This window comes from Sorex fumeus, unplaced genomic scaffold, assembly GCF_029834395.1.
Source record: "Sorex fumeus unplaced genomic scaffold, SorFum_2.1 ptg000091l, whole genome shotgun sequence".
Taxonomy (NCBI): Eukaryota; Metazoa; Chordata; class Mammalia; order Eulipotyphla; family Soricidae; genus Sorex; species Sorex fumeus.
In genome coordinates this window covers 2,098,443-2,124,757 of record NW_026606148.1, presented here as the reverse complement: position 1 = coordinate 2,124,757, position 26,315 = coordinate 2,098,443, and the positions used below count along the sequence as shown (strand labels likewise).

Here is a 26,315-nt window from a genome sequence, read left to right as displayed (position 1 = left end):
GGAGTAAAGGGTGCATGAACGTTGACAAAGTAGAGGCTGGAGATAGCAGAATGTAGACAAAGGCAGAGGAGCCACAGAGGCATAAAAAAGATATTGAACATTTGCTGGTGTGTCCAGTGATCTGGGGGAAGAAGAAGTTGCTAGAGGAAGAATCTGGAGAGGTGGACCATAGCCAGCCTGTGAGAATTCTTGATAGACCTGGTCCATAGCAGGAAGCAGACATAGCTATATGCTTAGGCTTGAACTAAATAAGGAAAGAAACAAAGACGGTAGACAGGTCAGAAAAGAGGGTGTGGGAATCCTTCAGAGTAGCTCTGGGAGCCTGAATGAAGAGAGAGGGATGAGAAGAGAAGAAGGAACACAGAGAGGGAAACTGGAAAGAGGGTCAAAATAATAGGATTTGACTAGAGAGGAAACATGGTAGAGAGGAATCAATCAACTGTGGCGAGGGGGAAGTTGGTCTTGGCCCCTCAGAGATGGGTGAATGGACTTGGGGGACAGAGGAGGAATCAGCTGTCAGTGATTTTTCATCAGAAACTAGGGGCTTAGTGTCAGCAGGTCCCTGGGATGGTTTTTTCCAAAGGTCATCAGAAACACAGCCAGGATCCAACTTGTAGGAATGGTCTTCCAACAGGTGGCATAAGGATGGGGAACAGTCATGATATATGGCTTCCACTTAATGGCAGAGATCCTCATTTTCTCTGTTGTTCCTTCTAACATGCATTGACCATCCCACATGCTGCCCTCTCTTCTAGGCATTGGGATTATTTTATTTGGAGGGGGATCAGCAGCAGTGCTGGAGGGTCACTCTTAGAGATTCTTGGCTCAAAGGAGAAGGTCTGAGGGTTCAAGTCTAGGGCTGGTATGCAATCCTGCTGGGGCCACCATCGTTATACCTGCCAGAGCTGGGGGTGGCATGTGGTGTCAGAAATCAAACCCAGGGCACATCAGTCATGTCCTCCAGACCTCTAAGCTTTCTCCCCAGACTTACTCGTCCATGCCTTTGAACCAATTCTTTCTATATGATTCTCAGACTCAGTCCATGAGAAATAAAAATAGTCTTCATGTTTCACTCACTAAGGAACTGGGGCTCAGTTATGTCCTGGAAGTTACTGAATTCCTAAGAGGAGCAACCTCATTTGAATTCATAAATGTCAAGATGATTCCAGCTCTGCTGGGTTTTATGCATGGCCCTCTCTTGAGACCCTGGGTAGGCATAAGTGCCAATGATGTACAGATTGCAAGTGAATGGGGAAAAGGAGGAAGGAAGCATTTGGAGAGTAGCCTGTGAAAGAATAGAGTGACTTATTTTCCTCCACACACACTCCCTCTTTTTACAAATTTCACATGGTTGCAAGCTCCACCTGTGTCTAGCGGGGTTCTCAGCAGAGCAGGAGCGCATTCCCACACATGTGGGCAGCGACTATGCACAATCTGAAGGCAGCAATTAGCTTGAGCAGTGGGTAGACTTTGCAAACAATTTGCAAAGATCCATATGCACGCACACACACGTGGTGTCTCCAACTAATGCAGTCAAATAAGGTAAAGGCAGCAGTTCACTTATGTCTCCTATAACTTTCTTAATCCTCCACCAACTTCCTGCCTCTCTGGCCACCCCCATATTATTTTTCTCCAGAAAAAAAATCATTCTCACGTGCTCGTTGTCTAACCATACTGATCGGAAATGCATGCACAGATGCACACTTGTGGGAGCTTGTAGTTGCTTCTCAGAATTGGACCCAAAGTTATTCCTTAGATTATCTTCACTCTAAATTCAGCCCCACGGGCTGGAAGATAGCAGAGTAAGTAAGGTGTTTGCCTTGCATGCGGCTGATCCGGGTTCGATTCCCTGAATCCCTGAGCACTGCCAGGAGTGATTCCTGAGTGTAGAGTCAGGAGTAACCCGTGTATCACCAGGTGTAACCCAAAAAGCATTAATTAATTAATTAATTAATTAAATTAAATAAATTCGGCCCCATTCCTGGCACTGAGCACCTTTTCTCCTTGCCCCCATCTTCCATGTTGGCCTTGAACTTTTGTTTGGTTGCAGGGTTCACAGGATTTCACCTGGTAAACCTATCTGCTGTGTCTGAGTGTTTCGTAGAGGGCATGAGCGTGGGCTTGCTCCCACCTCCAAGTACAAGGTCCCTGGGTCTCCCCAGGAATGGAAAGAACCTTGCGAACTCCAATTTCTTTCATTCAAAGTTTTTGTGGGGAAAAAAACTTTCTCCTCTTCATGACCCATGAGTTCCTGGGACCTGTACATCTCTTCCCCTAGGGGGTGACTACAAGCCACTTCACTTTTCATCCTCCACAAAGTCTAAAGAACATTCTCAAGCCATAATTCCCCCTCCTCCCAAAATCCTATTCTTCTTCCTCTCAGCATGCATATCTGGAGGGTTTCATTATTTTTGTGTTGCGGGGGCTAGGATGCAGAGAGATTTTTGTTTTCTACCTTCACTGGGGGAGGAACTCAAGGCCCATAGAAAGGTGGGTACTAATCTGTGCAGCCAACACTGCTCCTGATTTCTTTTCAAAGAGGTTTCTCCTTGGAGGAACATGCATACCTAGTATCTCTTTGGATAAACAAGCACTTGCATGCACATACAGATGGGACATGAAAACACAGAGACAAGCATGTCCACATGGGCACATAGAAGCACACAGTGCATGTACAGAGAGATATGCACAGAAGGATACATATGACCCCATAGGGACACACACAAACACACATGGACAAAGGAGTGTCCAGGCATATACGCATAAGGAAATACACAAAGGGACACGCATGCTCATACAGGGGCATACACACAAGTACACACATGTCCATATACAAAGGAGGGCACTGACATACACACATACACAGAGAATGTGTGTCTCCATAGGGGAGTACAAAGACAAGCACATACGTACATATACCAGAGAGTGCACAGACACACAACCACAAATACATTCAGGGACACACTCTACACAATCACATGCAGATGCATAAACACAGGTACACACAACAAAGGTATACGCATGCACACCGAACAGGTACACACTTGTACACACAGATGTTCACAAGGCACACATACACACAGGTGCACATGGAAACTCAGCCAACTTAATCTGAAAGACATTGAGAGGCGATAAATATAGAACTGAGTGCTGTGGAGTGCTGAGTTAAGGAAAGGAGTTGCATGCAGTGTGCAGACCCGCTATTATGGAAGACACTGCACACAGCGACCCATCTGTATGTGCATGCCAGTGCTTGCCTGGGTATACATGTTTATCCAAGGAGATACTGGGTATACATGTTTCTCTGAGGAGAAACCTCTTTGAAAAAAAATGATGTTGCTTCCTGAAGCTCAAACCCTCTAGGGTTCTCATTGCATCGTGATCAGATCCAGAACTGTGCTAGAGAGAGTATTTGTGGTCAAGTGCCAGGCCCAGACTAACAGTGTACCGCTTCCCTGAGCCATGCAGCAGGCCTGGCTGTAACCTCTGATCCAGGGGTGTGTGCAGTGGTGTCAGGGAGCCTTAACCCACATGGAACCACTCGTCTGCAACTCCTTTCCTTGACTGAATCTGGCATTCTCAGCACTCCACAGCACTCAGTACTGGCGTGTAGCTCTGCGAATGGAGAAAGCCAAGAGCCAACACGCTGAGGCAATATGACACTGCAGAGTTCTATATTTATCCTCTATCAATGTCTTTCAGATCAAATTGGCTGAGTTTACAAATCAAAGCTGATTTCTTTATTTTATTTTTTTTTAATTTTAGCAGCCATCAGCTGCACTCCTGCAAATACCCAGGTTCCAGACATCAAGCTGTGACTCCAAACATCCAGATGTGTGTTTTCTGACTTGGATATCATCTTCCATAATAGCGGGTCTGCACACAAAGCCGAGCTGACAGCCTGGCGAGGAGGCTGAAGCACACACAGTCCCGCCGGCTGCAAAGCCACATCTGCTCAACCTACCAGTGTCCTGCCTGCAAGAAGCGGCTGGGCCTTGGAGGGGTAGCTGAGACCCAGAGAGGCAGGCGCCTGGCTCTGAGCTGGCTGGGAACCACTTCCACCCACTTCCATGCTGAACCACAGCACTGCCTACCCATTACAAGCTACAGATTCCTCCCAGGAAATTTCCTAATCAAAGAATTAGATTTTGTTTTTCTTTCTCAATAGCATAAGATCAAACATTGCATTTCACAGATGCATATATTCCATGCTCACTCTCGAATAAATTTTTAACATGTGCCAGGAGCTATGCTAAGTTATTTGGATCTATAAATAGGTAGATAAATAGACTCCATTTATAGCAGATATCAGTTTTTATAATATTTCGCTGGATCTCTATCACACTATGGTAGAATCAGGCTCACTGATTCATTTTAAAGCCATCCGTTGACATCATCAGCACAGGGAATAATGAGCTCCCTGGAGGATACGAATTCTCAAGTGCCAGGATAGCTTGACCAACTGGAGGGGCAGGGAAGACACCAGTCCTAGGGGCACTGCCAGAGAATTCAGGGAAATTCCAATATCCATTTCAAAGTATAAGAATTCACATTGGATTTAGGGAGATGATCAATGAACTGCTTTTCCTTTGGGAGGTCCAGGCTTGTTTCCTGGCATAAGTGGTCCTAGAAAACTTACCACCGAAAGGGAAGAAGAAGACTCCACAGAATCCAGATGAAATAGATAAAATTCTGAGCCTTGAAAATACTTACATGAGAGTGGGAAAATTGCTCCTGGACTTTAGCTCCTGGAACAACAGGAATCACTGTGTCTAAGGGAAATCACTTGTCTATTCAAATTCATTCAGTCTCATCCATTCTCTATAGATGGGCCCCAGAGTTGACAGTCAGAAGCATATTTTCATCTGTTTGAGACTTCCTCAGAGTCAGGCAGAAACAGGTTGGGTTCCCTAGAACTGGTTGAAAGAGAGTTTTAAAATTCACTATTTCCAGCCATATGACCTTGTAGGCAAAGGAAAGGTCCAGGAGAAAAGAATATGTATAAATATATTTATAGCCTTTCATTTTTCGTTGTGAAATTGGAGACATTTCTCAAGCCCTGGGCAGGTCTCACGTGGGCCTGGCAACACTATATCTGCTTTCTTAGAAGAAATGATCTTGAGAAATTGTATTTCTTGTAAATCAAATCCGACTTTAAGTGAAAGACATCACACTTTCTAGTTAAAGGCTCTGTGGTGAAGCCTTTGTAAAGTTTATTATTATTAAAACTCCGACCATAGAAGCAGAGCTCTGATTATCCTTTAATTTCTGAGTTGTGCATTTCTGGTACCAAGGATTCTGTATATTAAAATGTGCTGAAACTGAGTTGTCATATCAGTAAAAATATAATGGTTTGGGAAGCTGCCATTTATTGAGTTTGCCAAGTTCTAAGAACTCGCATGTATTTGCTTCTTACGCTAAGTATTAAATTAGTATTTACAGCCCTAGAAGAGATATTGGAAGCACAGAGATATAAATGATGATGAAGTTCAGGCTCTAGGATTCAGTATGCAGAGACCCCCGCACCCCATATAGCTGGGCCCTGTATTTTGGGGGCAGCAGAGGAGGGAGGTTTGAGCCACACTTGGAGATGCTCAGGGCTTAATCTCTGGCACTTCATAAAGTGCTCGGAGACCATGTACAGTGCCAGGGATTGAACCAGAAGCAGCTGCATGCAAGGCAAACACCTTAACCCCTGTACTCTCCGGCCCCACTATCAACTTCACCCGTCTAGTTCCATCGAAATAGCAGACCCTCGGAAGCCAGGCTGGGCAGGAAATCAAGCCTCAGATACTGGGCAGGTCTTACAGCATCGACAGCCTCATGCTGTTCTGGCAGTCACTGCTGTCTGGCCTTTGATGGTAAGCCACATTCTCCTCATCTGACTCAGCAGCATGAAAACTACATGGACATCATGGACTGGGCTCTTTGGGTGCTTCTGCCTGCCTGGAGACCCCCAGCTTTGTCTTAGAGTTTCCTCCACCTTGCTCTAGACTTCTCTCCCAGGTTCTCCAATGCAAGTCTACTCATGTGCTTTCCCTGGGCCTTTGACCATCCTCTCACCATCGGCCCCAAGGCTGCAATTGGCTGTGCTGTGCATGCGGAGCACCAGGGTGAAGCATGAAACGGGCCTTCCCTGTGCATTTGCAGGGCTCAGACCCAGGTCTCACAGCAGCAGCCACCCTCTCTGACCTCCCCTGAGTGCATTACCACTTCCTCCCACCAACCACTGCCTGTAATCCAGCCCATGTGGACACAGTCAGTCAGAAGTCACTCATACCCCTGGTATATAAACAAAGCTGGAGCGATAGCACAGCGGTAGGGCGTTTGCCTTGCACGCAGCCAACATGGCCGACCCGAGTTCGATTCCTCCGCCCCTCCCGGAGAGCCCTGCAAGCTACCGAGAGGATCTCGCCCGCACAGCAGGGCCTGGCAAGCTCCCCGTGACGTATTCGATATGCCAAACACAGTAACAACAGAAATCTCCAATGGAGACGTTACTGGGCCCCCTCGAGCAAATCAATGATCAACGGGAGGGCCTTTTACTTTTATAAACAAAGCACACCTTTCTCCATCAACATACAAAACTTCCCCATAGCGACCAGCTCAGAATCCTGGCATTGTGGGTGAATGCCAGGTGTCCTACCTGGTCAGCATTGTCCCTGAAACCCCTTGTGATTTCTCAGGAATATCCTGATGCTTCGAGGGAGGTAGCACGGAACGTACAGTTCTTCCCTAAGGCCAGTCACAACATTTGATCTAAAATCTTCAATGTTTCCTTCCAACTCCTACAGTTTGGGATTCTGTGATCTTTAAAATATTTTTTTCCTATTTCTGGGGTCCAATGATTTTTATCTCAGCTGCTATAGCTGCCATAAAAATATTAAGCAAGGAGACAGCTGTGTCCTATTCCCTCCAATAGCTACAGCTGTTCTCTTGACAAGCTTATTCTTGGGTACGATAAACATGATAATTGTGGCTATTATTATTTTCAGTTATGAAGGTTCGAAACATCCAATCTATGAACTTGGAAATGCAGGGTTTTCTTTTCTAGGGGGGTGTTAGAGCTTTTGTCCTTCAATTGGTCCTGTGCTGAGGACTGAATGCAGAGGACACCAAGCAGCTCCTTCTGCTATGCGGAGGCTGCTATGGCTGACTTCAAGCTCACTTCCTTTCATGACTTGCATTGTCAGATTGCACTTTTGAGAAAGAGCTGTGCTCTTGGCAAGTGGGTCCTGCAACTATTTCAGTTAGAGAAATCAGACCTCCACCTGGATCTCCACGCTGAAGTTAGGTAGGCATTTACCAGAGGAAATGCTTGCCCCCACGGCTATATAACCCAATAAGCTATATATATATATATATATATTCATTTCATTTCATTTCATCATCCTGTTATTCGTCGATTGCCTCGAGCAGGCCCCAGTAACGTCTCTTTCATCCTTGCCCTGAGATTATATTCAAGGCTATTTAGGAGAATGAGACCCATCATTGTTACTGGTATTTGGCATATTTGGTACGCCACGGGGAGTTTGCCAGACTCTGCCCTGTGGGCAGGCTACATTCAATAGCCTGCAAAAAAGCAAAAAATAAATAAAAATAAACAAAATTAAATTAAAACCGTATCAAAAGGTGTTATAAGAAAGGGAAAAGACAACCTATAGAGTAAAAAAAAAAAAACATATATATAAAAAAAACATATATATATCGAGCGGGCCCAGTAACGTCTCCATTGGAGACTTTGTTGTTACTGTGTCTGGCATATCGAATACTCTCGGTAGCTTGCCGGGCTCTCCGAGAGGGGCGGAGGAATCGAACTCGGGTCGGCCATGTTGGCCGCTTGTAAGGCAAACGCCCTACCCGCTGTGCTATCGCTCTCTCTCTCTCTCTCTCTCTCTCTCTCTCTCTCTCTATATATATATATATATATATATATTACTGTTCACAACAGTGATCAGTGATCTGTGCTTGTGTTTCAATCCCACACTGGCCACCAGAGCTTCTACCTTCCTTCTGTCTTAGGGTCACACTCCTGAAGTTCCCCCTCTTCCTTGCCAGCTCATGAGATATTTAAGGAAAGGTTGAGTTTTTCTTTCCTATGAGAACAAAAATGATAATTGGGGTACAGGGGTGGCGGCTGGTGAATTGGGTCACACATACAGTGCTCATGGGCTATCCTTGGCTCAGTGCTCAGGAGTGACCCCTGGTGGTGTTCAGGAGACCATATGTGGTGCTGGAGATCAACTCAGGATTAGCCAAAGAAGCCATAGGCAAGGCAAGTGCCTTTCCCACTGTGCTATATTTTCAACCTGCTGATAATATTTTTCAAAGCTAGCAATTAATTGCTGGAAAGAAAGGACAGAAGTTAAGGCAAACGCCCTGTGTGGAGCCTTTTCTGTGGTGAAAGGAAGCTTAAGGAGAGGAAGCTTACGGTTCCAGTGAGCACTGCCAGGAGTCACTCTAGAGTTCAGAGCAAGGAATAAAACCTGAGCATGCTGAGTGTGACCCCCAAACAACTAACTAAGTAAAGTCAGAGTATAAACACACAATGCTAGGAGCGAGGACCAGAAATAGCATTGTCTTTGGGAAGACATACGAATAAGGGAACCAAGATAAGTTCCTGACTCTTGGTCTCTCCCACAACCATTGATTTTAGTTTGTAGTTCTGAGTACTCCAGCCAGCTGATTATCTGTTATAGAGCCACACTCAGCAGTGCTTGGGGGTGCCATGTGGTGCCAGTGGCAAAAATTCTGGGCCTTTCAGACATTAGACATGCGCTCTACCGCTTGAACTAACTCTCTGCCCATCAAACCCTTTACCAATAAGAAGTTCACACAATTCACATTATGTCAGCAGCCTTCCAAGAGTGCAATGAACATCGGAGATAACTAAAACTTAGGCCCCGCTGTCAGAGTCTCAGTGGCACTGGAAAATAAGCCTGAAGCATCAGTCACCAGAAAACACTCTGACAGTTGCAGGAGCCATCAAGAGCCGGCGTGCTTTGTCACAAAGCAGACATGTGATCAGGTCTATTCTGAAAATACATGTTGAACTGTAAATCATGAATTCCCAGACTTGGCAATATGTGAGAATCATTGGTAAGATTCTTAGACATTTTCATTCCAGGGGCCAAGGAGATAGCCAGGTATCATGGGCATAAATCTTGCATACTGAAGACCATAAGTTTGATCTGCACCAACACATGGAGCCCAAACACCATCAGGCGTGAGCCTGGAGGCCCCTAGGATTGTTGGCCCCAGTAGTATTGCACTGCCTCAAGATAAACTGCCCAGCCTAGTTGGTGAAAATTGCTGACAATGGCCTGCAGGACCCCGAGCATGGCTTGGGAGCCCCTCAATAATAAGAAACTAAAACAATAAATCCTAATCTCCCAGAGAATTCTACTTCAGATGGGGTCTAGAAATCTATATTTAAACAATTATTTTTGGGAATTCTGCTGAAGCCAGGCTATGTCTTAGTATAGTAACTCAGGCATTTACATCCCTTGAAGTGGTTGAGTTGGATTGTTTTACAATTTTAAGGCCTTGATGATTTCTAAATTCAACAAAAGAGCAGTACAGTCACAGGTTGGAGAAGCTGGGAGAGTGTGCTCAATTTTCTGGACCGCACAGAAAGTTCAACAGCCCACAGAAATGTGTTGCCTCGTAGCTGGGAAAGTTGGAAACCCCAAATAAAGGTATCAGCTGGTTCATCTTTTCTTGGACACTTTCATTTGCCTCTTCCAGCATGCCAACAATTCCAAGCTTTCCTTCCTTGTCTTGTGGGCGCCTCAGTCCATCAATGGACCCTCTGTCTTCTCCCTGAAGGTCTTCATCTTGTCTTGCTTCTATGCATTCCTATCTATGCCACAATGCCTCTTCTTTATAAAGACACCAACTCCACGGGACGGAGCCCACCCTAGTCCCTCACTAGAAGTAAAGACCTTGTTTCCAAATAAGATCATATTCCCAGTCACAGATGGTGCATGCCCCCATACAACTTTGAGGGAGGGGGCAGTTTGTTCCATTCCAGTCACATTGATTTTCATGGCTGACTTAAGAATTTGCGAGCAAGATGGTCATTGCTGAGGGAGACAGAAAGAACATGGCTTTTCTGCATGCGAGAAGGAAACTAGAAGAAGCATGTGTCCAAGATGAAGTAGCCAAAGTCGTGACTGTACCAGTGGTTGGAGAAGCTCACTCTCTAAAAGTACTCTGTGCCTGGATATAGCTCCCCACTCACACTGCACAGGATGATGCCTTGCATCCTGGGAGAACTAGTTTTTGAGTTGGGCAGAGGAAGCATTATTGGTACAGAACAGGTAGAGGACTTCTCATCATGAAGCTTATAGGCTGGGCTTTCTTGGATCCCTCCTTCTTTTTGCCACAGTGAGCTATGGCAAAGACTCTAGTGGCAGGTAGTCCTGGACTACTTTATGAAGGGCTTGGAGAAGAGAGTGGGCTCATGTTTTATGTTCCACTGAACAGGAAGCCACTTTCAGTATCTTGGAGGTATGCCATAACCAAGGGGGTGTTTTAGGAAAAAGAGTGTGCCATTCCCACCCAGGAATGTTCCTTTGGAAAAGGCAGGAGCAGTTTTATAAGCAATAGCCAGGAAGAGTTTCTTTTCAGAAGCTATATCAAGTGATTTCCCACCCCCCTCCCACTGGCAATCTCTCCCCCAGAACATATTCCTTAGCATTTTGTAAAATAAGTTTTCATCTTTTCTTTTTTTCTTCTTCTTCTGCTCTTCCTATTAATGACTTAGCACCGCTCACTTGATAGCCAGTGCACAGATGCTATTCAGGGAATCCTCTACTTGGATCATTAACTCCAGAAATTCAGATTTCAGTTTAGTGGGATTTAGGGGGTTTATTTGTTTTAAGCAATACCTATGGAATCTCATTATTGGTGGCTCAAAGTTTAATTGCTTATGTCAATATTGATGGTCTTGCTGTCTGGTTTTGTCATGTGAAAACCTAGCAATAAATGACAAAGAAAGGTAAAATTTATAAAATATCTTAATGCATGAAAATTATTTTTCAGATGCTTTCCCCAGTAGTGTCAGGATGTGTACGTATTACAGGATATGAAGAGTGGAATAATATCTGGTTCTTTAAAATTCTGTATTTTGTCTGGGGGACATGATGGTCAAATTAAGCCACTGTGTAGCATGTGTGTGTCGGGAGGTGGACATCAAACTTAGCTCTCAACTTAGCTCTAAAACATGCAAGGCAAGTGTGCTCTCTTGCCGAGCTACATTCCCAGAAAGCCTTTGCTTTTTTTGAAAGATGACTTAAGTATAAATCCTCTCTCTTTGATGATAGAAATCTGGATCAATAAAAAACAAACTCTTTCTCTAAATCTTAAGTTACCCAACTTCCATCCTCATGTAAGATCACATGCTACTGATGGATACATTTATACCTACGCAAATATCCATGCCTACCCAGAAAACTTAATGTGTTTTTCTATGGGAAGGGAAGTGGAGCTCAGGGGATCTGGGCGACCTATGACAATTCTCAGCCAGTTGGGTGGGCAGCTCAATGTGAGGGCCTGAGGTCGCCATGTTGCTTAGGTCCTGTGGTGCTGGAGATTGCCGGGGGCCAACCCAATGGTGCCCGGGTCATCTCGATGGTGCTCAGAGACTCCAGGCCCAAAGCCAGCAGTGCTCTAAGGCCTTCCAGTGTTGTTCAGGGGAATATACAGGGCTGGGTATCAAACCACAGTTGACTGCATGCAAGGTACATGCCTTCACCTTTTTATTCACTCTTTGTGTAATGGATTATTGACCATAATCAGCCAAATATGTTTGTACTTGCATTTATGCCTGTGCAGAAATGGGTTCCAACCTGCTTCTTTACTTTGACAACCATGTAACAAACTCACAAAAGTCTGGTCCTCATAAATATGATTGTAACCTCCCCTCACCTCTACCCCACCCCATCCCAAATTGCATGTACTATGGTAGAATGAAATGGATACAAAGTAGGGGAAAAAGAAAGAAAGACAGAAAAGCTCAGGTTTTTTTTTTTTTGTCTCTATGTTGATGGTGCCAGTGGCAGCTTCTAGGAGAGCTGAGGTTCTACCAGTCACTGTCTCTATCCCGGACTCAATCCAGAAACAGCTGTCCAGAGCTAATTTATTTCCTAATGCTACGGCACTGTTAATTTATAAATTACACTGGTAATTCAAGCTATTATTAATTTCAGATGGTGTAGGGCAAGTTTAATTAAAAGATGACACCAATTGCCACACATATGTATGAAGGACCACCATTTAAAATTAATGGGAATATTAAGTGTGACACTGGTCTCTGAGATGCTTTGCATGGTAATTATAGCATTTGATCAAAGACAGATCTGACAAATGTCGACTTGGGGTTGGTAGGAAATAAACAATGACAACACAAATGGAATCACAAATTCCTCATTGAAACCATTTCTTGGCATTTCATCCACTCTTCCTCCCCCGCCCACAGAAAGATCGTCCCCCACCTGCAGAAAGATACTTGGAGAACCATCATCAGAAAGGCAACAAATTGGGGGCTGGAGCGACAGTACAGTGGGTAGGGAGTTTGCCTTGCATGCTGCCAACCTGGCTCAATCCCTGACATCCTAAATGGTCCCTCTGAGTACCACCAGGAGTGATTCTTGAACACAGAGCCAGTAGTGACCCCTGAGCATCACCAGGTGTGATCCAAACAGCTAAAAAAGAAAACAGAAAGGGCAAAAAACAGAAGCTTCTTTCTGGTTATATCTATCCATCAACGTAGGTTAATATTAGTGGACTTTCTAACCCTTTTTTTTTCTTCGAAACCTGCTCCTGGTTCTCCTTGAGAACTTAACTTGTTAGCCCATCTTTTGTTCTTCAGCAGGAAATAGAGGTAGAGGGTTTCTAGATAGAAAAGAATATAAGCTCTGTAAGGCAGAAGCAGTTCAAGGAAGCACACAGGTTGGTGCCATTTATGATTTGATGGAAACAAAGACTTAACACAATCGTGGCGTGGAACTGGTAGTTTCTCTCCTTTCAAAACTGTTGTTTTATGATGGTTGTCATTGTTCCTGCAGCTGTCGTTACCCGGACAAAAACTCGCCCTTAACAGCGTGGCAGAACCAATACAACCATAACTTACGTACCATAGGCATTATTCTCAGGCCTGTGTTTGTTGCTTACTTTTGTCATTTTTATGCTTCGCATCAGCAGATCCAGGCCGTGTTACAGAGGTTTTGTCGCTGAGAGAAATGGTCTGGCTTCCCATTCCAGGGCCCCCATGTTATCATAGCTTCCATCCACCAGCATCTGGGCCTCCGGGCCAGATCAGAGGATTAGTCTCGAAAGCATCAGGCAGCCAGCACCCGGGAGTTTTCAAAGCACTTTCATGCACCTCTTCTCTCAGTTTTCAAGCCCACGGTTTCATTTGTTATTCTGAACACCCCTGTGGGGGATTAGAATCAGATATATTTTTCAAATATGTCTCTCTGTAGTCAGGGATAATTTCAACTCAGGCTTGAGTTGAAATAATTCCAGAAAAATTATTACCAGCACCACGTTTACTCCGAAGTGCCCTAATTTGGGACTGAGAGTGAGCTCAGTGATCAGAGGCACACGGTTGGCATGCACACAGATCCAAGTTTGATCCCTGGTAACCCCCAAGCCCCATGTACTCCTGGGTGTAGCCCTGGAGACCTCAAGCCTCACTGAGTATGTTGTGATGGTCTCCAAGCACTGTCAGGTAACTGAGTTGTCCCTTAGCATCACTGTACTAAAATAAACAGTAATACATCATGCCCAAGCACTGATCCATTTCGGTATTGCTAGGAGAGCCTCAGAGCTCCCAAGCACTGCTTGGGAGACCCCCTAAAACGTAAACAGGTTTAGATCATAAATATAACTTCTTAGAATTATTTTCATTTCACATAAAAAATCATATTCCAGGGAAGCAAAAGATTTCTTTTTATCCCCATCATCCTTCTGCATGGAAGGGAAACTCAAGGTGACACTGGAGAGCCTGGAGACTTCTAAGGTTCGATGTCATGGTCCTTTCATAAGTAAATGGTCATGCCCAGACCTCAGACAGGAAGTTTAGTAGGGAGAAGATGTTATTATTCTTAATTTCTCACTAAAGAAACTGAGTCATAGAATTCGGAGCCAGATCTTGCTGACTGTGGTCCAAGTGTACCTTGTCTGTCATTGCTTTATCCTCACTGTTTTAAACCCAAGAGGTCTAGTTGACAAAATTGGAGGAAACTGATCCTTGGCTTGTCTAAATCTAAAACTAGAGATTGAAATACTTTGTTGAATTCCCCAGTTTTACATTACTTGCACGTGTGTGGGAGCACATATGTGTGCGTGTGTGTGTGTGTTTATGCATGTGTGTGTGTGTGTAATGTGTATATATAACTGCCAGTGCAGAGGTGTTAACAAATTTGTGGTCCGAATGGCAGGCAACAGTGCTTCACTGCACAGTTCAGGCCAAATAATACCCTGAGATGGGAAGAGTTAATATTGCCCAGAGGTGCCTCACTCAGATCCCAGAGCCCCGGGTGCTTGGTAAGGTGTGGGCAGTGTAAATGTCAGAATTATTAATCACTTACCTGGAGTAGTGGTTCTCAAGATGCTATGCTCAATGCAGGCAGAAACAAACATTTCACAGGGTCTGTTGGGGAGCTATGGAAAAGTTGAGGCTGGAGGTGGGGAAAGGAAATTTAGCTCAGATGGGCTGGAGCGATAGCACAGCGGTAGGGCATTTGCCTTGCACGCAGCCAACGTGGCCAACCCGAGTTCGATTCCTCCGCCCCTCTCGGAGAGCCCGGCAAGCTACCGAGAGTATCTCGCCCGCACGGCAGAGCCTGGCAAGCTCCCCGTGACGTGTTTGATATGCCAAACACAGTAACAACAAAGTCTCCAATGGAGTCGTTACTGGGCCCACTCGAGCAAATCGACGATCAACGGGAGGGCTAAGAATCTGAACTTGGGGCCACCATTCTCTGCAGATCTTCCCACCCTGATTTGGTTTTCTAAATTTCTCCATGTTTTTTCTTTCCTCCTTTTTCTGCAGCCGTGGGCTTTGTGAGTGAGGATGAATATCTGGAAATCCAGGGCATTACCCGGGAGCAGTCTGGGGACTATGAGTGCAGCGCCTCCAACGACGTGGCTGCACCGGTGGTCCGGAGAGTGAAGGTGACCGTGAATTGTAAGTAGTCGCAGGCAGCCCCATCTGCCCATGCACAGTTGGTGGCCATCAGAGCCTCGGCCAAATGGGGCTCAGAGACAAGAGTTCTCGTTGAAAAAAATGGATAAACCTGTGGGCCCACGGAATTCAAGAATAAAAATTCCAAATAGTCAGTGAAACAATGCGGCTCAGAGTAATTTTAAGAAAATCTCAAAGTTTACTTAGATTCCTGGAAGGCCACAAAATGATATTAAATATATAATTGTGGGAAGCCAAGAGCCCTCTCATAGACCCTGGCCATGGTTCCCATGTTAGGAACTGCTTGGGACAGACATTGGTGACAGTCTCCCAGGACTTCCTGATCTCAGCCAATACCTGATCTATAGCCACACATCAGGCTGACAGCTTATCTGGCCTTATCTATAGTAACCTCCAGGATGCATCTACTCCCTAAGACCCTTTGATATACAAATGTAAAGCTCAAGATGCACCTACTGCCACAAGACCCTTTGATGTGCAAATGTCTACCTTGAATGTTAGGTAAAGCTCTTGTTGCTGACCTTACCATATATGGTTATACTGCTTCTGCTCCTGACTGAGCTGCCCAGACCCTGTATAAACAGCCTGTATCCCTCAATAAAGCCTGTCCCTTTTTCTCTCTTTTTCTATTTCTAAACTGTACTCTGTCTCTTGTGTCTTGTGTTCATTCGGTTGGTCCCTCCTTGCACCATCAGATCAATCCTCGGGCCACCTCCACGGGCCGGAGAGTGGTTACCGGGGGCCCCCTGCATATAATGTATGACTTAAGCCCTCAGATCTCAATATTTCCCCCATTTTCTCAAATTGTCCCCAAACTTCTCTCTCTCTCTCCACTTCCTGTCCATATAGAGAGGAAAACATTGAGAGAACAAACAATGATCAAGGAGTACCTCTGAGTTCTTTTGGCATGACCCATCCACACTAATCTCAACAAAGTTGACTGTTTTTCCCTTGCTCTTTCCTTTAGCGAATGTAATTCTTTAGTTCAATATGGCTGATATTTGCAAACCATTTAAAATTCTGCTTCTTTTTTGATGAACAATTGTGATGTCAACTCACTTTTCCTCACATTTTACTAGAAAATCCATGGGAGAATAGAAATAATCCTTCCATCAATGACTTACCAATCTCTTCCACCCACTAACTAGTGTCATCACCCACCAGAAATAAACTAGGACAACATAAAATCAAGTGAGAACAGAATGTAACCTTCCAGAGGAGGCTCCTCCTTGGGGAACTAGATTGTGTTGAGTGAAAACAATCACTAGGCAGGGGTTTCGGGGGAGATTTGCACAGCCATCAAGCATGTATGACTTTTGCACATGCTTGCTCCTGGAAAGGAGATTTCAATACCATAGGGGGCTACTGTGAAGTCATGAAAAGGAATATCCACACGGAGTCGGCATTATGAGAGAAAACCTGGCCACACCACCACACCTCGGTGACTGAGTATAATCTCATCTGTCATCCTCACCAGGCCTGCGTATGGATCCCCAGGATTGGGGGGTTTGAAAAGAGGGGCCAAGGTTTTTGAGCAGATAACACTATTTTCCAATGATAAATGCTACCATCTCTTGGTTTTGAAGAGGCAGGTCTTCCAACTATCAAAAGGAACTCTCCCTTTTCTGCAAGATTTTCTTTCCCTCTTCATGTAATTTTCTGAGTTTACATCTCCCTGTCCTGACCTGTGCTTGTTACCAAATCGTAATTCCCTAAAGACATCAAATCAAAGCCTCCTTTCCAATTGCAGAGAAAAACCAAAGAACACAAGGAATTGCAAGCAAATGAAAACCTATTCTGAAAAATAAGTGAAAATGAATGATAACTACATCAAATACACACGATCAAGTCACTAGACACAGATCAGAGTGTAGCTTTGGGTTAAAGCAAAGAGAAAAGTGTCACCTGCTCTAAGGTTTATGTCCAGAAGATAAAAGAAAAAGTAACTGCCTGAAAGGAATATGACTTGGTCAGCTACTGAGAGACAAGAGAAAGTTGTCTTCAGGATTTCAACACACTTTGAGCTATGATTGCCATTTTGGTCTTCAGATTTTCTTTCTGTGGTTTTCATGGCAGTCAATCACAGTTCAGAAATACCACTTACAAGAAGAAATTAGAAGAGGGACCTCACATTTACATAAGTTTTATCAAAAGAATTACATTGTTAGAATTGCTCAAATGTATTATTAGCTCTTAATCTCTTGCTGTGTCTAATTTACAAATTAAACTTGATCCCAGGTAAGCACAGACAGAAAAACAGTCTTTGGAAATCAAATAGGAGAAACACAATCTATAGAGGACTCAGTGCTATCCATGTTTTGAGTTTTCTGCTGTGGTCTTTCAACATATTCCCTACAAATAAGGGAGTTTAAATAGTCAATATCATGGTACAATATTTCTGTAATAGAGCATAAGTTTATTATGGTTATTTTTCATAATACACTTCAAGGTAAAAATTTCAAACTATTGGAATGCCCAGGGTCGTTTGGTAAAGACTTCAAATGAATGTAGGCCAAGCATTTCGGTCTCCTTTGGTCTGACTTGATTGAGGAACCCATTTTCAAAGACCTGCAATGACTGATCTGTAGATCCTTCAGGCAATTCTACATGAATATTATTTCTTGAAGCTGAGCTTTTGATTGGAATAGAATAGTTTGAGGTTATATACCCTGGCAAGTACTGGTGTGCAGAAATTCTATAAGACTGATTAAAGGTATTGCCTGTCAACCATGGGGTGTTGGGTTGAGTGGAAGAAATCGTCCGATGAAAGTTAAAATGTTTAAAGAGGAAAGAGGTCTGAATGCCTGGCCCTTCCCCCTTTGCACAGAGGGGGCAGATATAATTCATACAAAGGAGATCCCACTTTCTTCTTGGAACAACCGCTGATTGGTTTCATTTCCATGCCCCAGCCAATCAAAGGGGAGAGAAAAGCTGCCTCCTCATGTTTTTGTCCTTTGTAGGTAATGCCCATGTATTGTTGTTTCTCTGCAGATCCACCATACATTTCAGAAGCTAAGGGCACAGGAGTCCCCGTGGGGCAGAAGGGGACTTTGCAATGCGAGGCCTCAGCAGTCCCCTCTGCTGAATTCCAGTGGTACAAGGATGACAAAAGGTAAAACTCCCCGGAGGGGGTCTTCTTGATGGTGGGAGGAGACTGAACATGGGGGGGAGTAGAGGTGACAATTTCACACACACATAGTCAACCAAATATTGCCCTGATGTGCCATAACCAAAGATTTGTCTTTGTGCAAACCAAGGATGAGCTAGCAAAAAATAAGTTTTAGAGGAAAAATCATGTCCTCTTTCACTCACCCCTGTCCCCATGAAGAAAACAATTGCCAAGTTTCAGATGACTGTGGATGAGTTTTTAAAAAGCCTTCTGAGCGCCTCCTGCCACCGTGGGTGACCAGGAGAAAACTAGTCTCTCTCTGGTCCAAGAAGCCCAGCTCTGTCTCCACCATTGTTTTGTAAAACAAGCACTTGACTATAACATGCCTAGAAGAAATCAGTATTTTTTTCTTACTTGGTTTTTTCGTTTCTTTCCCACTACTTGGTGATTTCATTTTCATAATCCAGAACCAAGGGTTTGTCACTGTTTGATACTGTCTATTCCCTTGTTTTGTTTCTCTTTATATCACAGTTGAGTGACACCATCTTGTATTTGTGCTTCTCCCTATGACTCTTTTAGCCTAACGTGATTTCTTCCAGTTCCATCCAAGTTGCAGCAAAGTACAAGATTTCATCTCTACCTGGGGGGTGGGGAGTGCATAGGGATCAGGCTATCCCTCACTGCTCAGTTACTATTTCCAACTTAGTACTTGGAGGTCATTCCCCGGTGGTCCTTGGAGAACCATGTGACACTGGCTCTCAAATATGGACTTCCTGTGTACAAAAAAATGCTCTCAGTCCAGTGAGCATCTCTCCAGCCAAGAGTTCATCTTTTCTTAGCACTGCATAGTATTCCATTGTGTAGCTAGAACACAACTTCTTTCTCCATTCATCTGTGGCTGGAAGTTTGGTGGATGTTTCTAGACTCTGCTAAGTACATTAAGTACAACTTAGTGCTGCAGTGAGCATAATTGTACATTTATTCAGTTAATATTTTCTGTGTTCGTGAGGTAGATGCTTCCAAAAAGAGGAATTGCTAAGTCAGGTGGATGCTCTATTCTTACTTCATGGAGAAGTTTCTGTATTATTCTATACTGATTCTGGACCAAACATCACTCCCATCAACAATGAATGAGGGTTCCTTTTTTTTTTTACCACATCTGCCAAACTTTGTTGTTTCCTGTGAGTTGCTGTACACCATTCTCACTGTTGGAGGTGATACTTCATTGTGATTTGAATTTGCATTTCCCTGATAATCAGTGACAATAACAAGTGAAAATCCACAGGCCTATAAAGAATTGAATTTCAGCAGTAAGGCCAGTAAGAACATTGGGAGATCTGGGAAGGTATTATTGGCCAAGAGTGTCCTGTATTCTGTGAGGAGCTGTTTTTTTTTTAAATTTTTATTAGTGAAACACCATGAGGTAGTGTTTTGAACCTTTTCTGGATTGTTTCAGAAGGCTCCTTGGTGCAGGAACAACTAACCAGATAGCTGTCACTTCTCCCACTGAGTTTCAGGCAGTCTATTCTGTGTATCAAAGAGTCTGTGACCCCATTGAGTCTGTGCCCAAAGGAATTTCCACCACAAGGGAAAAGAGGGGGACTTCCCCCTCCTGTATCAAGATTTTTGTAGCCATGGAAGGCTTTGACATTGCCAGGAGTTACTGAATGACTTGGCAACACAGGCTCAGCATCTAGTAAGATAAATTATCACTGTCAACCAAAAACTCTTGTAAGGTGGGTGACCGATGAATAAACAACCTGTGCCCAGAGCACTGCCATAAAATTGGGAAGGGGGAGGGTTGTAAACCTGGAGGTCTGTGAGGGTGGGGAGGAGGAAGGAGCTATAGAGGTGGAAAGACTGAGAGAGAAAAAGCAAAGAAAGGATACTGGGAGGTGGGGCGGGGAGAGGACCCAGGCCAGCAGTCATCCCATTGCCTGTTTAGCTAAGAAGAGCTTCAGAGACAGCTAAGAAGAGGAGGCCAGTTAGACCAAAAAGCAAACACCTTGTTTGGAACCACTGAGTCACGAGATTCACTGTGGCCAGTCATAGTTCTCCCAAATTAGAAGCAGAGTGGGCACCTTCTTAGCCTGGACTCTTGTATTCATTGTGCCCCTTTTTCAGAAGAAATAACAGGCTGTAAAAAGAGAAGACAAATCATCAAGATACGAGGGGGCTGCCTCTCTTTTGAAGAGTCCAAAATCAAGCAGAAGAGAACTAATTGTGCCCTAATCAATAAACATGGACCCTGTCTCTCCTCCTCCTTGCACTTCCCCTTCAACTTGTGAATGCTGAGGTCTAAAGAGTCACTGTTTGAAAAAATCAAAAACTAAAACAAAAACCAAGGGAGCTGACAGGTTCATTCCTGGACCTTCCATTATCCATTGCCCGAGTCATCGGCTGCGTCCCTCCTTCTCATTCTTCAGGTAGAAAAATGCCCACTAAGCCAGTGTGAGGGCTGCAGACAGGCAAGGGAACACAAGCAAAGGGGAGACCTGTGGCCTACATGGCGGGTTCATGGGAGCTTTACTGCCCCTTCTCTGCCTGGGAGGCAAAGCCCAGGCATAAGACAGGGCCTTGCAGGGTCCTGGGTTCTGCTGTGCTGGGATCCTCTCTGTGGGGCTCCTTCTTGCCATCCATCTGCCTCATGCTGCTCCTCTGCTGTTTCCCAGAAGGTCTCTGTTTGCAGGGCTCTGTGCTCTGGACATCTTGTAGCTGCTGGTCCCTGGGCCACCAGCACTGGCAGACACCTCTTCCAGGCAGGCCTCAGAGAAGACCAACTGCAAACCAGACTCATTTCCCAGAGACGTGAATGACTGGGAGACACAAATCAAAGCAGTCTATTGGAGTGAAACTAGGTCTGGAAGTGTCTTTTTATTTGGGGGGCCACACACAGCCATGTTCAGGGGTTACTCCTGGCTCTGCACTCAGGAATTACTCCTGGAACTGCTCTGTGGACTGGGGGTCAAACCCTGGGCGAGCTGCATGCAAGACAAATGCCCGAACCACTGTACTGTTTCTCCTGCCCCTGGAGGTGTCTCTGGGCTCTGGTCCGGGATGCCTCCTTCAGGTCACGGTGTGTATGGTCAGAAGAGGGAGCACCAGGCTCAGTGAGCACCATCCCACTTTCCAGGGAGTCAGGGCCAAACCTGGAAACATGCTGGGCCAGGACACATGACCATGGGTGCTGGGGTCAGCCAAGGACAATAGCACTAAGCGGCAAAGTGCTGTCAGAACCTGGCCTTTACCTAAAGATATGTCGCTCTGCCATGTGGAAGGGAGGCATGTCCCCTTGGCAGAGGAGAGATCTGACTCACAGCTGCCTTCTCCCGTGAACGACTCCCAGCCCTGATAGTGTCCCCAAGTGGGATCCTGGAGGGTCTCCAGAGGTCTACTGGAGGCTGGGTTGAGGCTACCCTCTGCCCACCAACCACCCCACCCTCCAAGAGCATCTCTCTGGGGTGGGCATAGCATGCCTTGTAAGGATAGATGTACACTGGCCAAGTCACCGTCCCCACCTTGGGGATGGGAGGAGATGCCTAGAGGAACTGCAATAAGGAGAGGCGGAAGAGGCCAATCCCGGAGCCACTTCTCGTTCCCCTGCAGATTTTGATGAAAGTGGAGCTAGAACTGGCCTCCTCTCTGGATCAGGGTTGTCTGAAGTTCTGCCAGTTTGCGAACCTTTGTGACCTCCACAGAGAATAAGCTGCTGCTCAACACGCTGAACACGGGGTGACCCAGGAATGCAGAGCAGAACTCTACCCTGAGAATAGTGCAAATACAAACAGAGCTTGGCTCTGTCACCAACGGACTGAACTTCCCACACTGGACTTTCCTGGTCCCATGTACCAGCACGTGCCCTCCTGTGCAGCTGGCACCCAGCCTGTGGTGAGATGGTGCCCTCTCAGACCTGGTTTCTTTGCCTCCCCTCCAGCACCCTGTGGGACCCAGCAACGGGTGGGGGGGGGGCATCCTCCACACCTCAGCAGGCCTCATCCCGGACCATCAGGGTCTCTCTCTCCTGGTGTACGTAGATTCTGCACTGGCCAAACAAGCATGCTTAGTTTCAGCAGAGTAAAAGGTTGTCTTAAAGCCCAATCTGGGAGCAAGAACCTACCAGACTTGTTAAAAGGAAGAAAGAGGGTTATGTTATTTCCATACTGGCTTGAGACCAAAGTGGGGATCTTATGTCACACCTTCTGAAGTCAGAGGCTGGACTCCAGCTCTTCCTCCTTCCTCGCACCATTTGTGCATGGACACAGGTCATTGCTCCTCTGTTTGTCCTGGTCACTACCTGGTGCATTTTTAGGGCCACTTACAACCACCATGAGCGCTTGTGGTCTACCGGATTGCCTTACAGAGTGCTTGGGGCAGCTAACCTGGCCCAGAAGATCCAATCTCAGAAATTGATCATCTCTTCCAGAAAAATTGTTATGATTCCCTAGACCAGTGCTTCTTATTCCAAGGGGCCACAGAGAAAAAATTGCATCCATGGGGGAGGCACAGCATGAGACTAAAGGGACAATGGATAGGACAGAGTGTCATAGAAAGGAAATGAGGTCAGGATAAAAGGCTGAGGAACACTGGTCTAGACAGAGCTCCTCAGAATGCTCTAATATAAAAGTGATGCCTGATTCTTTTATTTCCATTCATCACAATAATAATAATGAATAGGTATTATCATAGAGTGCTTCAAGTTCTTAAAAGAAAATCTTATTATCCAGATGCTTGAAAAGCATTGTTCTTCTAAGTCTCTCAAGTGGTTCTGCTGTCTGAAGTCTGAGTGTCATGGTCAAGGTGAACATCACCATCTCCATATTCCTAGTCACCTGAACCCACAGGGGCCCCAAGGGTGAGCATCCTGGTTCACTGTGTACATTACAGCTGGTACATTCTGCCTTTGGCTTCCAGACATATTTTTTAAATTATTTTTTTAAATTTTATTAAAGAGCCATGACTTACAATGTTACTGATAGTTGAGTTTTAAGATACAATAATTCAACCCCATTCTTTCTACCAGTTTCAACTTCCCTCCACCAGTGTTCTCAGATTCCCTTCTCGCCAGGCCCCCACTCCACCTATTTCTGTCAACTTGACAGGGACATTACAAGTTTCAGTGGCTGCAGCTTAGACCTCATGTTTTCAGTTATGTTGAATCTGGGCTTTGTATATATGGCTCTGCCTCTCACTTATATCACTGGTATAACTGAATCCCTGATGCCTGCTCACTCATTACTTTTCATTATCTTCTTCCCTCCCCTTGAATTCTTAATTTTCTGCATCAAGAGATAGACATCTGTGAAATGTCACAACTGGATAAGGAAGTTAGGGTACACACACACAATGGAATATTATGCAGCCATTAGAAAAGAGAAGGTCATGAAGTTTGCTGTTTCATGGATGGATCTGGAGAGTAACATGCTCTGTGAAATGAGTCAGAGGCAGAGGTACAGACACAGAATGGTCTTTTTCATTTGTGGGATATAATGAATCATAGAAGAGGAATGATTAATGTCCAAAGATAATAGAAAAGAAGCAAAAGAGCGAGTCCTTAGTAGGAAGTTTGCCACTGTGGAGGGAGGGGGACAGGTCAGGGAAGAGACAATGATAGAGGGTAGTGGTTACTCTGACAATGTTAGAGGGAAGTGGTTACTCTGGAGGAGGCTGTAGACTGGGATCTGAAAGGAGGTAAAGTGGCTCACCTGATACCTTATTAAAAAGTAGCAATATTGTAAAGCAAAGTGTCTAAAGGGAGAGGAAAAAAATAGAAAGTGCCTTCCACAGAGGCAGGTTGGAGGACAAGAAGAAAACTGGGGATATTGGTGGAGGAAAGTGGATACTGATGAAGAGACTGGTGCAAGAACATTGTGCTACTGGAATTCAATCATGATCAAATCTGTAACTTTTTAATTCATGGTGAGCCTATATATACGCATAATTTTGTTTAAAATGCATGTTGAGTAGGACTGGAAAGATAGTACAGTGGGCAAGGCACTGGCCTGTACATGAAGGACCTGGATTTGATCCCAGGCATACCATTCAGTCCCCTGAGCCCTTCCAGAAGTGGTCCCTGAGCTCAGAGCGAGGAAGCTTGGAGCATTTGTAGGTATGACTCCCTACAAAGCAAACACACACACACACACACACACACACACACACACACACTGTCTCTCTAGCACTTCTGTGTCAAGTAGGTATGTCATTGGGTGGGAACTCAAGGTGCAGCCTGGTAAGAAAGTGGCACCAATAGTGTGATCAGGAAGGGGTCAAGGAGAAGAATGTGAGTTCCAATGTCTACTTTCTTCTATAACCTTCTTCCTTTCCTTGTGTGTCTCTCTCACTGTCTCAGACTGGTAGAAGGAAAGAAAGGACTCAAGGTGGAAAACAGGCCTTTCCTCTCGAAGCTTATCTTCTTCAATGTCTCTGAACATGACTATGGGAACTACACGTGCGTGGCCTCCAACAAGCTGGGCCACACCAATGCCAGCATCACACTCTTTGGTAAGACTGAGCCCGAGTTGGGTGCCTGGAGAGAGTGGGAAGGGCTCTGGGGAGAGGGAGGAGGTGGGGAGAGGGGCCTAGGGGCTTGCTGGAGAGGGTGGAGTGAGAAGTGGCACTGGGAGTAAGAGAACCTATCCAGTAGGACTGAATTACATACTAAATGTGTGAACGTAGGTGTGGATGAGAGTAGGAGAAAATGAAAAATAAAATAAATGAAATGAACCCACATTTCATCCTGTCATGGGAAGAAATCTTGAAATGGGAGAAAAGGATGTGGGCAGGCTGACATTTCATTTTTCTTCCTAAAGTAACGATGGGGATAATAATTGGGTGAGATTGTAAAAGGCCCATAGAGGAACATGAACTGTTTCAACACTTGGTTCACTAGATTAGGGTAAAATGATATCATTTCTAAAACTTTCTTTCTGCCCATAGAGACTAAGAGTAACTGAATTATATTGATAAAAGTAGCATCATGGGCCTTGGGGTCCCTAATAATATCAGCTTCTAAGGGAGAGTGAACCTGGAAAGTGGGTCATCTCCAAACCTACCCTCTATGTCAAAAGGTAGAGCCTTGCTGAATTTGGTATTTATCACAAATTAGAGAGTTAGAGCACCTGCCCCACACTCTTGAGGCCCTGAGTTCAATCCCTGGCATAGCCTGCCCCGCCCAATCAGAAAAACTTAATTATACTGATAAAAGTAGCATCGTAGCATCGTGGGCCTTGGGGTCCCTAATAAGATCAGCTTCTAAGGGAGAGTGAACTTGAAAAGTGGGTCATCCCCAAACCTAACCTCTCTGTCAAAAGGTAGAGCCTTGCTGGATTAGGTATTTATCACAAAGCAGAGAGTTAAAGCACCTTCTCAGTACTCATGAGGCCCTGAGTTCAATCCCTGGCACTGAATGCCCCACCTAACCACCATCATTACCTGATGAGACGCCCCAGGGAGCCAGCAAAACATGGGCATGACCTTGGTGGCTCCCCCCCCCCCCACACCACCGACCTGAAAATACTTCAAGCGCTAATGGCCTAGAGTAAGTGTGAGACCTACTGAGATAAGATGTTTATAAGATAAGAGATAAAGGTATTTGTCTTACCAAGCAGTCACCAATCATGTGGTCATGTATTAACCACTGCAGTCAACAGTTGTTGAAAAATTAAGGCAAACAAGGTGACTTGCTGGGCACACATTACATATCGGACTACAGTCTGGGTTGCAGAAGACAAGGAAGTATATTAGTGGGTTCCCTGGTAGACCAGATACCTCGTACTTCTGGAGTAGGACAAGCCCACAAAGGTGATCTGGGGGCTTGTTATCACACTGGCCTCCAGGCTTCACTATATGGCCCTGGAGATGAGAAATCTCCCTCCAGACTGTGAGTTTAATTTATGGTTGCTATGGGAGCAGATGCTCCCCTACCTCAGCAGGTTCTTGGAATTTTTAAGCTCGTGTCCCAGACTCCCAGGTGAAAAGGCACCTGTATACCTC

At 45.1% G+C, this 26,315-nt stretch overlaps 1 protein-coding gene across 4 annotated transcripts in view; it reads left to right on the top strand.

Annotated features, from left to right (window-relative positions):
• The window catches only part of NTM (neurotrimin), a 1,044,600-nt gene that overhangs the window by 1,006,493 nt on the left and 11,792 nt on the right, over positions 1-26,315 (top strand). For all 4 annotated transcript variants that reach the window (XM_056131451.1, XM_056131454.1, XM_056131453.1 and 1 more), the window contains 3 exons: positions 15,062-15,196; positions 18,206-18,326; positions 24,673-24,824. In XM_056131451.1, the coding sequence (XP_055987426.1) occupies positions 15,062-15,196; positions 18,206-18,326; positions 24,673-24,824 (408 nt within the window). The remainder of the gene's footprint in view (positions 1-15,061; positions 15,197-18,205; positions 18,327-24,672; positions 24,825-26,315) is intronic.